Genomic DNA, 16,928 nt, shown 5'->3' on the forward strand with positions numbered 1-16,928 from the left:
ACCCCACTCACAGGATGCGGCCTCGCCTCACGGACCTCTGGCAATACAGGCTGTGGGAGAAAGTCCTTCAGTCTCCTCAGTGTGTTAAGGTGGAAACCTGGCAGAACGCTGGCCTGCACCTCAGTGCTCACATCATGCTCCAGTCACAAGGCTGGCCCGCAGAGCCAACTGTGTGGCCGCAGCTCCTCTGTGGTGTTGACAGGAACCCAAACAGAGATCAGTGGGACAGAATAGAATGCCCAGAAGTAAGCCCTGGTGTATGTGGTCAAATGACTACTGATAAGGGACACAAGACCATTCAGTGAGGAAAAGAACAGTCTTGTCAGCAAATCATTTTGGGGAAAACTGGACATACACATGCAAAAGAATGAAGTCGAACTCTTACCTAATACAACACCTACAAAAGAAAACATAGGGCAGTAGATTCAGGACACTGGGGTTGACAATGATTTTTTTTTTTGATAAGATGCCAAAAGCACAGGCAACTAGAAAAAAAAATAGAAATCTTGGACTTCATGAAAACTGAAGTTTTGTTCATAAAAATATAACATCAATACACTAAAAAAACAGTCCATTGGATGTGAAAAATAATGGCCAACCACATATTTTTTGCACCACCACACCAGGTGTGAAGCGTAATTCTTAGCAGTAGGCTGTGTATAAAACAGGATGCTGACTAGAACCATAGAGATGGAGGAAAATTATAACAGTGTATCGGAAGTAACCTATAAAATTACTAAAATTTGAGTATGCACCCTATCTCCCCTCTTTTGCCCTGGGAAAGAGATTTTGTTTCATTTGCCTTTGATGCTCCCAACACTAATTAGTTAAATGTAATCTGTGAATGGTGATATTCTTCTCTCTCTCTCTCTCTCTCTCTCTCTCTCTCTCTCTGTTTCTCTCTCTATCACACACACACACACACACACACAAACACACACACAAATACACACACACAGACACACACACGCACCCCCATCTTCCCCACTCAAAGCTTGCTTAATCTCAGGCTACACATAAAACAAGTAGCTAAATGACAGACTCTGGGAGGCCAAGGCCAGGTCTGTGCCGTATCCCGGAATGTTGAACAGTACCTGACACCTAGTAGGCCCTCAACATCTCTCTGTCCAATGTATATAGGACCAGAAATACCTGGCTCCCTGTAGAGCAGTGTGTTCAGTTGGATGCACCATTTAAAAGTGAGATTTCCAATCCGTGAAACTACAGAAGGCCTGAGGGCTGACAGCTTAGGGAAAAGTCCTGTGAGAAAGGGTGAGGGTACAGATGTTTGCAGCTCACAGATGTGATGGTTTGTTGGTGTCCCTCAGAAGTTCCTGCATGAGACAGTGCAAGTGAGGAGAGCCTTAACCTAATTAGTGCATTGAACCCCTGGGGGGGACTAACTGGGTGGTAACTGTAGGCAGTAGGGTGTGGCTGGAGGAGGTGGGTCTCTGGGGACTGCCCCTGGGGTTGCTACTCTGTCCTGGTGAGGGGAGCTCTCTCAGCTTCCCGGGTGTCCTGTCCTGAGCTGCTTCCCTACTCCATGCCCTTCTGCAGTGATTCTTTTAATAATATTAATTATTATTATTATTATCATTGTTATTTTGTGTGTGTGCAGTGATGTTCTCAACTGTGAAGAGGAGTTTGAAAATCGACTCAAATACGCCGCCCCCCACAGCAAGGAGAATGGCAGGCGCCTTTTCAGGGGTTAAGTGATTTTCAAAAGGGTGTCCCCGGAGTTTTTATTGAAAACCCCAATGTTTCCTGATGCATGTTGTTGTGGGAGATATGCTTCCATTCTCCCGTGACCAGGGATTTGTCTTCAGCTTGGCAGTGAATGGGTTGGTCGCCTGTAAGGAATGTGAAGTAGCACGTGTTCTGACTGCTCAATGGACAGTTGGATCAGAACCTAGGACACGTGAGTGTGTAAAAGAGAACGTGTAAGAGGTTGTGGTTGCATGTTGCCTAATGCAAGTTATTGAGTTGAAGTTGCATTTGTTAATTTTAAAATATGGAAGGAAGTATGGTGTTTGGTGCACTTGAGGATTCACTCAATAGAGTATCAGACTTTGTTTCTTTTTTGTGGCACTGTGGAAATGTGAATGACAACAAGTTGGTGACATCTTTCAGGTGGAAGCATTGTCACTCATCAAGTTGGCCAAGAAGCCATTTTGTGAAGCCCCTGTTGACTCACGGCTTTTGACGATGAATTCATGTGTGGAGACGGTAATTCTTCATGGACCTTTGCATTTGGTGAGTCACGGAACGTATCTGAGTAGACAATCATTTACCAACATGTCCACAATAATCTCACATATTATGCATAACAGGTCATGGCTGGGTAAATATTACCATTTCCTTTTTTGCATTTAAGAAAACTAATAATGACATTATATTTTCTCCCTTTTTTGCCTTGAAGTATGTCAGTGTCTTTACCAAGCATGATTGTTGGTGGGTAGGACAGCAAGAACTTGAACTCAGGGATTTTACTGTCATGTCAATCTATTGTTTTTCATTGATTTCTATTAATATATCCAGGTTGGCATCCATTACCTTTTAAGCATTTCACTTTACCAATTGTGGGCACCCTGACAGCCCTCAACCTTCTGTAAGCACAGACAACTCTATAAGGACCTGAGGATAAATTTCCCTGTGCATGTCCCCTTGTGAAACTGCTGAAGCACCACCTGCTTTACACACAGGTGGAATTTCTAGGTCAAAGTGTGCATGTTTACTTCTTTGACTAAGCACTGTCAGGTGGATCTTCCGAATAGCTCTACCTGTGGCCAGGATTGTTTTATCTAGCTTTCTAACTTTTGCAAGTGGAGTAGATACATAGTGGGAGCACATTGTTTTTGTTGGTATTTTTCTTGGTATCTATTCTGATGCTTTTCACTGGGGGATTTTCTCCTGTGAAAATGGGCTTCCTCTGGATGCCTCTGCCCATTCCTCTACTTGATCTTATTTTCTTCTTCTTTTTAAAAATTTTTCAATGTGACTTTTTAATTTTAGTTTTATTAAAGACATTGTCCCTTGCTTGCATAGTCTATATCTAAAGGACTAGTCCTTGCTCCAAGGCCCAGCTTGCTCTTAGCTGCCCCGGGAGGGGAACAGTCTTTGATGGTAGCCAAGAGACACCCCTGCAGGGGGCACAAGTACTCTGGCCCTCTGGTGTCTTGTCAGCAGTGCCTCCCATGCACACAGAGGGTTTCAGACATTATAAAATTGAATGAGTTCATTCAGAAATCAGAAGTTCTATTGAAAGATATTTGTATGAACCAAATAAAACCTATTTTTAGGCATCCTGGTGAAGACAAGGTTTTATCTTTATGTCTATGTTTTTTTTCTATGTTTTGTGGTTGTTGTTAGAATGAAATTCATATGTTGCCAGACCATTCTATCAGATGTGTAACTAGATGCCATTTAAATTACCCACTTTTACATGGTAGACATTTTTTAATGAACACTGCCTGTCTGCAACTTTTTTAAAAGCAGGACTGGGCTCAAGAGCCCAAATACCAATGTTAGCTGGAACATGTTCTCCAGTTTGGCCTATCCTTCAGTATCCCCTGAGGTCATCTGTGCAATGAGCTTCCTTACTCCTGCTCCCTCACTGGCTTTCATAGAAACCACATACTGTCTATGAATCAGGGACACCAATCCCACAACATTGTGTTCTTTGAGTATCCAAAGTCCCACTTTTCACTTCACCATGCCTGACATAGGCACTAATATTTATCAGCAAATGTGAGGTTTTCAAAGATCCAATTCTATGTGCTCCTTTCTCAAAGAGCCTTAGGCAGGGCTATAGCATACATAAATATTAAGTAAAGGCCATAGTTTTAAAATGTCATCCATTGTGCAGTTGACACATGTCTGAGATACTTTTTTTTGGGGGGGAGGTATTATTTAATAGGGAATTCCAACAGCTACGTAATAGTGAAATGAGAAATCTTGCATGCATTTTATTCTTTGTTTCTTATGATTTTTATCAGTAAGGATAAGATACTTCCTTGTTCCAATGCAGATGTTGCCCACTTCTGTAAATGGATGTGGGGTGTCACCTGCTACTTGCATGTCTGCATGTTGTGCTTGACACTGATATCGCACTTGGTAGGTGGCAGAAAGTCACTACTGAAGTTAAGGTCTTGTGTTGTAAGGGCAGAGCTGAAGATCCTTGGTGTGCCACCTTCTGCAATCCATGTTGCTCTGTTCGAGTCCTTTAATGACTTCCTGGTGATGAGCATCATGGTCTCCTGGTCTTTGAGAATGGCCAAGCATTGCTCTGTGAATGTGGAAGATGGGCATGTGGAAGGCTCCAGGCAGGATGGATCATTGATCATGTACTCTAATCCATGTGCCTGTTTAATGACCTGTTTTTCTTCTTGGGTTTTAAGGGAGACAGTGCCCTCAGACACTCTGTGCAGCTGGGAATGCAGGCTTCTGCTTCACCTTGAAGGAAGCATTAATGGTTCATTTCCAGAAGACATGAGAAGAGAGAAGTGAGCCTCTGGTATCATGCAGGTTCCTTGCATTGCCCATGGGCTAGAAGAGAGAAGAGTTGCTTCATGAGATTTGATCCCCTTTTTCCTGAAGAGTTCCACACAGAGGTGAGTCCCCAGCATGTTTAGACACCATTTCAGACCCCTTTGTTGACGGAAATGAATCACACCCCCTGATGATGTGGAAGAGCTAAAGATGTGTTTGCTATGAATTTTCTATTTCATTTCTCAGGGCCTGAGTCAAGCCAGCCATTGTGCTGTCAGCGCATGAGCTGCTGGTCCAATGTGAGGAAGTGGTCTTGCTTTATGAAAACACCACCCCGATTCAGTGAGCCAGAGGCAGCCTGCAGTCCCTCAGTTTTCCTGTAGAGGCAGATTGCTGTGGATGGCCTCTGGCCTGGTCATGCAGCCCTGCTCAGAGTAGGGGATTGAGGGTCCAGGCAGACCCCTAGTTCCTTTGGACCTTTATTGCCATTGGGCCGCCCCAGGGTCCTTGGACTCTACCTGGTCTTCTGGCCTGGGTCAGGGGATGTGAGGTTTGGAATCTCCCCTCTGTCGCAGGATCCCAGGCCCCTCAGCCACTTGAGGGCAGCACATCCTTCCCTAATTGTGTTAGAGTTGGAGACTTCTCCCACCCATCCTCATCCATGCTCATCCCACATTGTGTAGCTTGACACCTGAGGACCTTTATTCATCGACTTAGTGGTTAGTGGTGATGGTTGCTAAAACTAAGTGACTCTTTCAAGTCATATCACTTGCATGGTAGGGCTAGAGCATGGATCTTCCTAATTGATTTCATGGGACTCTCTCATGGAGACTGTGACTGCTTCCTAAACACACACTCTACATTTGGAGTGTCAAAATTCTTGGCACTGCCTCCTTGGCAAGTGTATCTTGTCTTCTACGTGGGAATTTCACAGATATTTTCCTTTGGTTTGTGGAGGTCATGCAGAAGGGGTTTCATTTGAAATGGCCCAAACAAGAAATACCAGTTGTCTTTTTCACACATGGATGTGTGTAGTGAACACCCCTTTCTGTGTGCTTGCATGAGTTGCTCCTTTGAATTTGTTGAAGAATGGTTGGCTGGGGAGCAAGGTGACGAGAGATGGATATCAATGGTTGTCCAGTATTCTGAAGTGAAGAATGTACTGAGGATGTGAAGGCTTTTCTAGCCAGTTCCTATGGCTCAGTCAGGGATCAGTCAGAGGATTCTGTCTGGTAGACTCTTTGGAACAGATGTCAAAGTGGCCTGGTCTTACCCTGTCCAGGACTGAATGCTGAGCTTGAATGGGAGCTTCTTGTCAGTTCAAGCACTTCCATGAGTCTGTCCTCTGTTCTCTTTGTTTTTTGTTTATTTTTTTCAGTTTTCAGTGGACACATCTTTATTTTATTTTATGTGGTGCTGAGGATCGAACCCACTGACTCGCGCATGCCAGTCGAACACGTTACCACTTGAGCCACATCCCCAGCCCCCTCTGCTCTCTTTTTTCCAAGCGGTTTCTAACAGGAAAGGAGAACAAACATTGAAAGTATGGTGATTGATTATTTATACCAATGTTATTTGAATCAACTTTGTATAATTCAAAATTAACTTTTTGCTAGTAAAATTTCATATGTTGAGGAAATAATGAAAATATTGGGGTTGGGGGATGAGGGTGAGCAAATCAAATATTTTTGAGCACCAAGACCTGTTTTTTTTTAACTTAAATAATAAACTGCCAGAGGACCACACCAAGTAGATATTTCCAGAGACAGTGGGAAGGTAGTGGCACATGAGGAAGGGAAGAGCGCTCAGGATGGGAAGAGGGGGCCGCTTCGAGACTCATTGGGCATGGCACGAGGCTGCTGGGTGTGGTGTTGGCCTGGGCCCACTGAGTGGGGCAGATCCATGCTCTGTGTCCCTGTACCCTCCTCTGTAGCCTGAGTTGGCAGCAGATCTGGGAATTGGGGTCAGAAGTGCTCCCAGTAGCACAGGCACCAGCCCCCACAGTGTGTGCCTAGCCCTTTCCCCACCTGGCCTGACTTGGTGCTTGTCTTGCCTCAGGGCTGAGACCCTACAGTCATCAGAGTGTGTCTGTGGTCCAGATCCAACCTGCATGGCCAACATGCTCAGACCTTCAGCTGGGTCCTAGGGCTGCTACAACTAAACCCTGTCAAGTGGGTGGCCATCAACAGAGGAAGGGCCTTTCTTCAAGTTCCAGGAGCTCAACACACTAGGTGTTGGGCCTTCCCAGTGCCACAACACCTCACAGGTTCCTAGGGGACTGTCCCCCCAACTCTCGCAGCCCTTGCCCACTCTCCTACTGCTGCCCATTGCCGCAGTCTGGCTGGGCACAGAATCACGAGCCACTCACAGCTTTGTAGATTCAAACAGCAATTCTTTATTCCCGAACTCACACCGGCCCCCTACCAACACGTTCTGGGGAAATTCACGTTCTGCCGCAAATTTCACGTACTCCACCAGGCTTTGAATCCCAAAAACTTTCTGAATCCCGCAAGAACTCAAAGGAACTCAAGGAACGGGCGTGCCTGAGGCAGCAGGATATGCCCTAATCCCGGCAGGGTACACCGTAAACCTGGAACCGCCCTAAACCCAAGGACAGGATACTCCCCAAAACCTGATCAGCTCTAAACCCGGATCCGCCCTGGTCCTTGAGCAAGGTCACCTTACTCAAGAATACATGCAATGTCACAGCGAATGTCCAAGGCAAGTCCATTTCCACGAGTCCTTCCTCTAAGCGACATGGGGTACGCTGGCAAGGAAATTTCGATGCGTCATTCCTACTTGGCAATGGCTCTCAGCATCCCATGATCTGTGGTTCCCATATGGGCATCCTGTCCTGGCTCCAAGCTCACATAGCCGGTATCCCCAAGTCTCCCTGGTCTCTGGGTGCAGGCTCCCCTCTTCCTACAAGAATATCAGATATTGGATTTGGTCCCAGTTGATGCTGTGTTCCATCATGTGAGCTCTTAGCTTCATCCCTGTGCAAAGACTCTTTTTCCACACAAGTTCGCACGACTTTTGGCTGGCTAAGAATTTTCAGGGGACACTTTTCTAATGAGTACACTTTCCTTCCTTCAGATCCCCCCCCCCCAGTGAGCATTCCTCGCACCCTTGTCCTAGTTCCTTTATGGCAGGTTCCCTCCTTATGGCTGAGAGGACCTAGTGACCCCTGGATTCACACATTCTCCTTAATCACCAACACACTGCAGAATTCTCCATGGGACTGCGGTGTTTTGCATTGGAACCCACCCCCTGACCTCTAAAAGTGGTCTAGACAATTGGGTTGGCTCCCTCCCTCCTGAACCTCTTTGATGCCCTTTGAAGTAAGTTATTCTTTTGGATTCCTTCCACAGTAGGCAAGTCCTTGGATCCCCTGCTAGAAAGTTTTCCGGCCTGAAGGTCAGATGTGTCCAGATGTTGAATTGAAGGATATCAGCTCCTAGAAGCCCTCATCCTGGCTGCAGTGTTTCCTCCCCTCAATGCAAAGCAAGAAAGTGCAGTTGGCCCTGCACCAATTCTTCTGCATCCATGATCCCCACCAGCTGGAAATCCAAACTATCAGGAAAGGAGTTGTGTCTCTCTGGACAGATACTTCTCTCCTCATTGTTTCCTGGATCTTACAGTGTTACAGAGAATGACACTGCCCTTTCATTACATTAGGTGTCAGAAGTCATCTAGAGATAATGGAAGTGCTACAGGAAGAAGATATGCAGCGTTTAGATGCAAATACTCGGGCACTTTTGTAAGAGACTTGAGCCTGTGTGGATGGTGTTTTGGGCGGACTTTGAACAAATCTCCCTTGGATTTCTTGTAACGTTTCTGGTTTCTGGACTTGGGAGTGTTCAGGACTTGTGTGTGAGTCAGCCTCATGGGGATGTGATAGGCGGGCAGTCAGAGCTGTTGTGCAGAACCTCAGTGATGGCTTGTAAGGCCACCTGCAACACTGCAAGCAGCAGATGAGAAGGGAGCCCTGTCCCCATGTGTTCAGCTTAACTCTTGTGAAATGTTGCAGAAATGGAGTCATGCCAAGAAGTTGGGATGTTCTGGGGAGCATGGGCTGTCATTCTATTCTGTCTCTGCACTCTGATGTGTCAGCGGGTGGGAACTTGAAGATGTGCTTAGGCCATGGATTCTCCTTCCCTGGGAAAGGGCTTCTCAAATCAGCCCTTGTCCCTGTTTCACCTGCTTCCCCAAGAGGACACAACACGAACGTTCTTACAAGTTGGCCTCTGGTCTTGGTCTTCCAGCCTCCCAAGTTTGAGAAATAAAATCTGTGCTATGAATTACCCAGTGTCTTGTATTCTGCCATCACAACACAAATTATGCTAAGATGAGTCAATCAGCAGTCTCCCAAGTGTTTACATTGGGGTAATTGGCACCAAACATCCGTTTTGTAATTAAACCATTTTGGAGTACACAGTTGAGTGGCATTAACCATGTTTATGTTGGTGTATAGGCGTCACCACCATGCATCTCCAGAACTCACATGGACATACTCTTGCCATCAATGCTGAATTCTAGTGCCCTTGAGGCCCAGGAAAAGAACATTGTATTTACTTTTGATGAACCTGATAATTGAGAATCTGAGATAAGTGAAGTCCTACAAAATTTGCCTTTCTCTGGACATGATCATTTTCAAGGGATGCAGATCACCCCCACTCGTGGGCATACCAGGTCCACTGCTAACTCTGCGGGTGTTTCAATTGCACTCTCAGTGACAGTGGTGACTGTGTGCACATGAGATGTGTGTCCAGCTCAGATCCCAGGATCTAGGGTCTTTGGTTCCACGCAGCCTATAGGTTGCCTGCTCCTCCAGGTCTCTGCAGGCCAGTGGCACGAAGGCCCTGGGCCTGGTGGTTTCTTTAGGTGAGTGCAATACGTGTCCACTGTGTCGTGGGTCATGATGGACTATAAATAGAAGCAATGCCTGGATACTCCTGGGATCTCAGTGGGCTCAGCCTGTGTGCTGAGAATTGTTGTGACTTCCTAATTAATGGGCCCCCAGAATCCCAGAGAAAAGGGCAAGTCCAGAGCCAGTGGAACCTCAGTGTCTCTGAGAGAACTTTTTTTGGGGGGAGGCGGGATACATTGATGTGATGACTCTAAAGCAGAGTCACGTTTTTCGAAACCAGGTAGAGGTGCTCAGGAACAACCTGGGCTGGCACGTGGGTTCCCCACCTCCACACCTGTGGAACATCTTGGGGCTCTCAGAAGCACAGCAGCCTGACCACGTGAGGGCATCTGCTGTCTGCATACAGTGAGCTGGGTTTTCTTCACGTCTCTCAACAATTCCACATAACACCAGCTCTGAGCCCAGAGTCCTGGGCACTTAGTTGAGGCTCAGTCAGCTCCCACCTCTCTCTACCTGACAGAGCCCTCCTGGCTCCCTCTGCACTCATTACATTGAAGATGAAAACCTGGAGTGGGACTTCCCATCATCCAGAAGTTCCCAAACACATCCCACTGTGTCATTTGTTCCTGGAACCCAAATGGTTGGGGTGGGCCACAAGTACCCTGGCATCCATGTGTGGGGACCATGGTAGTATAATCAAGAAACAGGAAGGAGAGGGGTTGGACTGATCAGTGCAGATGGCAGGGCAGAGTACAGAGTGGAATGGAGAGTTCTCACCCGGGGTGATTGTTGTGATGTGCACAAATGCTCTGCTGGTGCTGGGGTGCCCGCATGGTTCCCAGGGTCTTGAAAGGCTACAGATGCCCACAGAGTGTTCTCGGATGCACATAGTGGGAGGCCCATTGCAATATGTACATGTGGAAGAAGTAGGAGACCCCCTTAGTGTGGAGGTGCCATCTAGAAGGCAGCCTCACTTCTCTGAAAAACTTGATTGGAAAAAAAGGGTACGGACCTGTGCCCAAAGGGCCATATATGCTCCTGGAAGTTGGTGGTGGAAATAGTTCTCCATCCATTAATCACTCCCTCACTCACTAATGTCCTTGTGTCCTTGAGAAAGGCTCTCCCTTTCCTGGTTTTCCTGAATAGAAATCCTCTTGCATCTTGGGTGAATAGGGTTACGCATTGTGCAGAGGGTGTTGGTCCACTGAGCATCTTAGAGACTGTCCTTTATGGAGCCTCATGATCCTCATTGGGGAATGAGGCCAGGGTCCTAACTGTGGTTAGTGTGAGGACACCATGGGTTCAGAGAGGGAAAGAAGGACAAGGGAAACTCAGATGTCCCTTCATGGCCCCTGGAGTTAGAGGACTTACCCCTTTGCACGTGGGATCAGGAGACCTCATTTCCTCGAGGACACGCACACTCAGACGTAAAACTTGAGTGTGGGTTCCTTTCTGGGGTCCAGGGCTGTTGTTAGCCACCAGGAATGACAGTGCTCTCCATGTTCAGCGGAGCCATTTTTGCCAGGAAAGAGAGCCCATGGTCACGCCTTGTCCAAAGCATCCCATGCCAAGGGCTCCCATCCATACATTCCTGTGCTGAAAGGAAGCCACTCAGAGGCAAGGTGGGTCCGACCACCTCCCATGTGTTCACTCATCACTGTGTTCCAGCAGTCACCCCAGTTAACAGTCCTGATGGGATTGGATGTGGCTCAGAATGTCACCCTCATGAGCTCTACCCTGCTACAGCTGCAGTTCTGCAGTGGGAGAAACTCAAAACCTCAAAACACATGCACATGAAAGAAAAGAGCAAGAGCCAGAGCCCAAACAGGCCAGGTGTGGCAAAGACAGCTGGGGTGCCTAGGTTGGGACTCAGAATTATGTCAGTGGGGTGGCACTGCTGCTGGCACCAGCATGATAACCGAGAGCCAGCCCTGCTCATTTTTGGGAGCAGTGTGTTGGGGAAGGCAGCAGAAATTGAGAGGCAGGATTGAGTTTGGCCCTAGGAGGAGGTTGGGTAAAAGGCCAGTGTGAGTTGGAGGGCCTGGGCAGATAGAGAGAGGCCAGGGCACACCCCAAAGCCTGGAGACTGCACTTGATGTCCAGGGTTGTGGAACACCGCATCCCCTCTTACTCACAACTGAGAGCAAGGGGCATTGATAAGTTCAGTTTATGTGCGGCTGCATCCAAGATGGCTTGGCTAGGCACCTCTGGTTCCTTGACTCAGGAGGCTGGGAGTCCAGGCTCCACTGAGGCTCAGCTGGGAGGATAGGAGTCTGAGTTTATGCCTGTGTTCCTGGTAGGATCCATGTTGGCTGAGCCTCAGTGTTTTTGTAATGAGAGGATGGGTGTCTGTCATCTTTATCCCAGGACACACTTGCTAAATGGACTTGTTTGCTCTGAGGAGGAAAGAGAGAGGGGGGAGTGGTGCTGGAGACAGGGATGCAGACAGGGGTCATGGACTTGGCGTAACTCAGTCTTGGAGGTGATATCCCATCACCTGTACCCACTTCAATTCCTATGAATCCAGAGGCTGAGCCCCCTTGAGGTGAGGGGTGAAGTGGTTCTGGGCAGCAGGATGCTGTGGTACCTCGGAGTCTCTGTGAGACCCCAACACTAGACACACTTGGCCCTTTTGAAATCTTAGGAGAAGCCTTGGGAAGTTGTATGGCAGAGGGGAGCAGCCTCTGCATCTCAGTCACCTCCAGCTTGCCATGGTGTAGAGTGGGAACTGCAGCCACGATGGGACGGACATTGGCCACGTCCCTGTGTGGGACACAGGCCTGATTGAGTTAGGGTGCATTCTTTGTCTCTCCCCTTCTTGTGATTGTCCCATCTCTACATTTGTGCTTTAGCCACCTGTGAGTCCCATCTCTGGTTTCAGTGAGAATAGAGGGTGTTATGGGCCAATAGACACAATAAACCCTAGAGATTAGATGCTACCCTACTTTCCAGAAAAGACTGGGCACACCATGAGTTGCACAATGATGGGACCAGGGTCCAAAAGCTGCTGAGAGGGAAGGACTGGTTGTGAATGCATTTTTGAAGGCTCCAAGCTGGAACTCTAGTGGCACCAAGCAGGGCAGATGCTGGTGGGGGTATTTGGGTAGCTGTTGGTGAACACCTGCGCACTTGAGATGGGTAGGCATGGAGGAGAAATCAGCAGCCCTTAGGGCTTTTGAAAGTGGTCTTATGTGAAACGAGGCTCAGGTATGGGCACAGGAAATGACATCATTGCCTTGACAATGGATCAAACAGAACATGGAACCCTGGTATCCAGGCACCCACTTCACTGACCAAGCCATCCGAGCTCATTTGGTTGGAGACACTGGAGTGAGAAGGATGTTCCCCTGTGGTTGCAAACAATGCCGAGCCTCAGGCTCCCAGGAATCTCAGGGGGGCCAACTAGCCCTTTTGTGGATGCACTGGGTGAGGCTTCATCTTAGACGCCAGAGCCTCTGGCGATTGTCGCAGAGGAGCTCAAGAGTAACAGTGAGTAGCACAGGGCAGGTGAGCCCAGCAGGCCCTCTAGTCTGCTCCCTGATGAATGGCCCAGGACTCCTTTTCTGACTCTGTGTGTGTGTGTGTGTGTGTGTGTGCGTGCGTGTGTTTGTACTGATGGGAACTGTCCCATTGTGCTTTGACTCTAGTGTATTGGCACAAGTCATTTTTCTGTTTGTCACCATTTCCATTTTGAACCCACCATTCTTGGTCCCAACCCAGGGTGAAAATGATCAGAACACGGAGGAGCCCTTCAGGGTACAGAGCCTTGAACCTTACAGGCAGGACCAGCTTAGGAATGAGCTCCTGCCTGTCATTTGTGGGAGGAACCTACATTTCAGCAGCAACATGGGGTTCATCTCCTGGGATTCCATCCCCACCCAGCAGGTGCTGGATCTCTTGTTCCCAAGGTAAGCACCAGACCACCAAGCCCAAGTGTATAGCCCCCTCAATGCCTGGGTCTTGGGGCTGCCATGTACCTCTCAGGGACCCAAAGGTTTGTGATACCTAATGAGATAGAGGACCACACTCATAGTGGAATGTCATCCCCGAATGGGACGAGTCCTGGAGGTGCCTGCTACAGCCTTGCAAGGGGAGTGAACTCCCCTCTCAGGCAGAGAAACCATCCTGACTCCGGCTGATCCACAGAGGTCCGTGGAACAGTCCCCACACCCTGGGCACCACAGCTCAATGGTGTGCGCTGAGCTCATTCCCAGGTGGACTCAGTGAGGCCAGGTGGTCTTTCTGCTTGATGTTGGCTTTGTGAAGAACGTAGATCTGTGCCAGAGGCGTCTCAAAACTCGGGCCTTGGGAAAAGCACTTTTGGGTTAGTAAAGACATGTTAGTTTCCATAGTGGGACAGAGCATCCTAGCTGGGACATAGCTGGACAGGGGCTTTGGACATGGCAGCTCCCACACCCAGAGATATGTGGGAATCAGCAGTTTGGGCTCATTCACTGATTGAACATGGAGAAAGCACCCACTGTGTGAAGACACGTTTCCAGTCACGTTTCATAATTCAGTGAAAAATGGGGTGCAAATGACTGCCATTGTGTCCCTTTTCATGGGGGTCAGCCTAAAACCGCAGGTGCCATGAGTACATATCCTACATGTGACTGCATCCCTGACTCCATGGGGCATAACTGCACGTTGTCCTCTTCAGTGACTATGGTGGACCCCTGGACCAACTTCAACATGGAATGGGCTTGGGGTCAAGAGGGTGGCTCCTGTTTCCAGAATAGGGACCTGCAAGGTGATATGACTTGGGAAGGCTGAGGAGAGACTGCTCTCCCCAATTCTGTTTGCTGCCTGCAGTGTGAGGTGTGGGGCTTCAACAGTCGGAGGGGTAAGGCAGGGAGTTGTAGGTGGAGTCATGGTCCTCTGGGGAAGCCCCTGGGACAATGGATCCCCCACACTACACCTCCCTGTCCTCCCCAAGGGCCACAGAGATGTGGTCTGCACTCATGGGAAAAGAGAGGTCCCCTGCTACTCAGGGGGACTCAGAGAGAGCTCACAGAGAATGTGGTAGCATTGCAGCCCACGCCAGGGGAGGAGGTGTCTCTTGAGCCCTGAGAAGAGTGGGCAGGAGGACAGACACTCCTGGAAGGTGCACTCCAGGTTGGAGAGCACGTAGCCAAGGGGAAGAAGAGTGTCAGGCCTGCCCAGAGGAGGGGAGAGCTGGTCCTACCATGGATCTAACGCTCCTTCGTTGAAGGCTCTTTGCCTAGCAACCTGTCCTGTCCCTGCCTGTACAGCCACTGTGTCTTGTCTGAGGTGGACTGGTGTGTTCAGAACCAGGGACGGTTCAGAAGTGTAGGGTCAGAGGTTTGCTCTGGAGGCCATGGCGAAGGCAAGGCCAGGGTTTTGCTGACTCCACACCTGCCTCCCCACAGTGCCTCACCTTCCTTCCTGGGGACCTGGGTCAACTTCTACACCGAGGCTTCCCATCAGCCTCCAGGCTCTCTGAGTCTGCAGCTGCTGCTGCCGTACATGGGGCTCTTGCTGGTTGGCTTGTACCTGGAGCACCAAGCACACCACCTCCTGGCCCCAACTGAAGATGGCATATCAAGCCAGGCAGAGCCTGAGAGCCAGGCGGACTGGGGTGAGTACCTAAGGGTATATGAGGAAAGGTCCGACTGTTGTCCCACTGCAGGGAGTCTGTATGCCTGGTGTTGGGCTGGAAATTAGGATAAGCCTTTGTCCATTCAGGAAGTGACCCCAGTCTGCAAAGAGGTCCTGTGTGGGCTAAGGGCCTGAGTTCTTCCTGGCAGCAGGGGTATTGTGTGTCTGTGCGAAGGTCAGGGCAAGGCAGTCATGTTGGCATCTTTTCTCTAGCTACAAGCTTAGTTCCTGTCACGGCTCCTAAGCCAACCCCAGAGCCAGAGCCTTCTCCCTGGGAAGGGGCAGAGCCGGAGTCCAGGACATCAGGGGTCTCCACTAGGTCCTCCCCACGGCCCCAATATAACAAGCGGATGAGAGGCAGGTGCCTCATTCACGTCTACCTGGAAGACGAAAGGACAACACAGTACAAGAGCATCCTGGTGAGTCTTCGAGCAGGGGAGTCTCCTGGGAGCCCACACTGGGGAAGACCGAGTCCACAGCAAACACCAGGGACTAGGCCTGTCTTCTTGAACTGGAGCTTCTGGAAGGTCAGGAAGGAGAGCATAAAATGAGGAAGAGAGAGGCGGGAGAGCAGCAGCATGCCAGGTCTGGGTGGGAGTGGGCCTGCGTGTTTTGGGGTGTGCAGGTCAGAAGTGCAGGAGTGAGTGCTGGGTTCAGAGGAGGTCAGAGAAATATCGAGGGTACAGGCCATCCTCTACTGATTTGGATATTGAGGAAGAGTATATTGAACCGTGGAGGTTGAAGCAGAGGAGTTGGCAGTCATTTTCCTGTGTGTGGGAGGGGACATGTTGCTGGTTGAAGGGAAGGGAGCCATTGTAGAATGATTACAGTGGGTAGGTGTGGGTCACAGACAACTGGGGGCCTTGGAGGGGCCCATTAGTGTCCTAGTTTGCATGTATGTGAATAGAGAGTTAGCGGCTGTCTCTGCAGAATTTTCCTGGGTGTGGAGTATCCATCATGAGACTCTGGTGTCCAGCTGCAGGGGAGCCATGTTGAACCACTGCACCTGCTGGGTCCAAACCTCCTGACACCCCAGCAAGCACTGACACTCTCGAGCCCAGCAACTTCCATGCCTATCATTAAAGAGTCCTTGTGTGTGTTGTGCCCTGGCTGTCAGGACCAAAGCACCTAGGGTTTGTGCCTGGTCCACACAAAAATGCAGCTGCATCCCAGACCAGAGCAGGGATATGGAAGTCCACTGGACCATTCCTCCCATCTTGATGGGACTAGAGTGTGTCTGTACAAAGCTTTTTGGTCCTCATTCCCTTGTTCCTGTAGGGCATAGCAGGTTAAAGCAAACTCTTGTACCAAGATTGGACTAGAGGCTCATAGGAAGACCCCACATGATCACATGAAGGCCTCAGGTAGCAGGGTAACAAGATGGTGCCCTTGTGTTGAGAGCTCTCTTGTCTCTGGTTGTCCTTGAGCACTGTCCTCTGGGTAGCTACTCCCAAATTCCCTGTCTGATGAGCTTTCTCCAACCCTGCTCAGGTGACCTGCCACGACAGCACTCCAGTCATCATCCGCAGAGCCTTAGATGCACACTTGCTCCAGCAGGAGGATCCAGAAAACTACGAACTTCTGCAAATTGTCTCGAACCATCAGAGTAAGTAGAACCATCAAAGGGTAGGGAGCAGTGAGTCACAGTGGGCTCAGGATAACTGGGAGCCAAAACACAGTGTGCATTGACCCAATGCCCAGGAAGAGTCTGGTGGGACTTGTGCACAAAACAAAGTGTAATGATGGGGCATAAATCTGCAGGTTCTTCATGTTCCCCAGGGGCTGTGGACCTGCCTATCATGTTTTCTTTCCTTGGCCTGAGGAGGCATTGCAAAGCTATTATCCACAAGGGGCCAAGAAGAGAGGCTTCTTTGTCTTGTGTTAAAGAAGACAGACAACCATAGGGTGCCTACTTTGGCAGCCTTTCCTGACCTAGACGAGTGCATGAGAA

At 49.1% G+C, this 16,928-nt stretch overlaps 2 protein-coding genes across 2 annotated transcripts in view; one reads left to right on the forward strand and one right to left on the reverse strand.

Annotated features, from left to right (window-relative positions):
* LOC308632297 (myelin and lymphocyte protein) overlaps positions 1-16,928 on the reverse strand; it is a 357,374-nt gene that overhangs the window by 131,946 nt on the left and 208,500 nt on the right. The window lies entirely within an intron of this gene.
* LOC308632469 (uncharacterized protein) lies at positions 1,814-16,591 on the forward strand (the record flags this gene model as incomplete). Its single annotated transcript, XM_081264568.1, has 6 exons — positions 1,814-1,918; positions 2,131-2,253; positions 13,079-13,266; positions 14,749-14,957; positions 15,191-15,396; positions 16,469-16,591. Exons 2-6 carry the CDS (start codon positions 2,206-2,208, stop codon positions 16,589-16,591), a joined length of 774 nt encoding a protein of 257 aa, XP_081120694.1. The 5' UTR covers positions 1,814-1,918; positions 2,131-2,205.

This window comes from Spermophilus citellus, assembly GCF_964194105.1.
Source record: "Spermophilus citellus genome assembly, chromosome: 13".
Taxonomy (NCBI): Eukaryota; Metazoa; Chordata; class Mammalia; order Rodentia; family Sciuridae; genus Spermophilus; species Spermophilus citellus.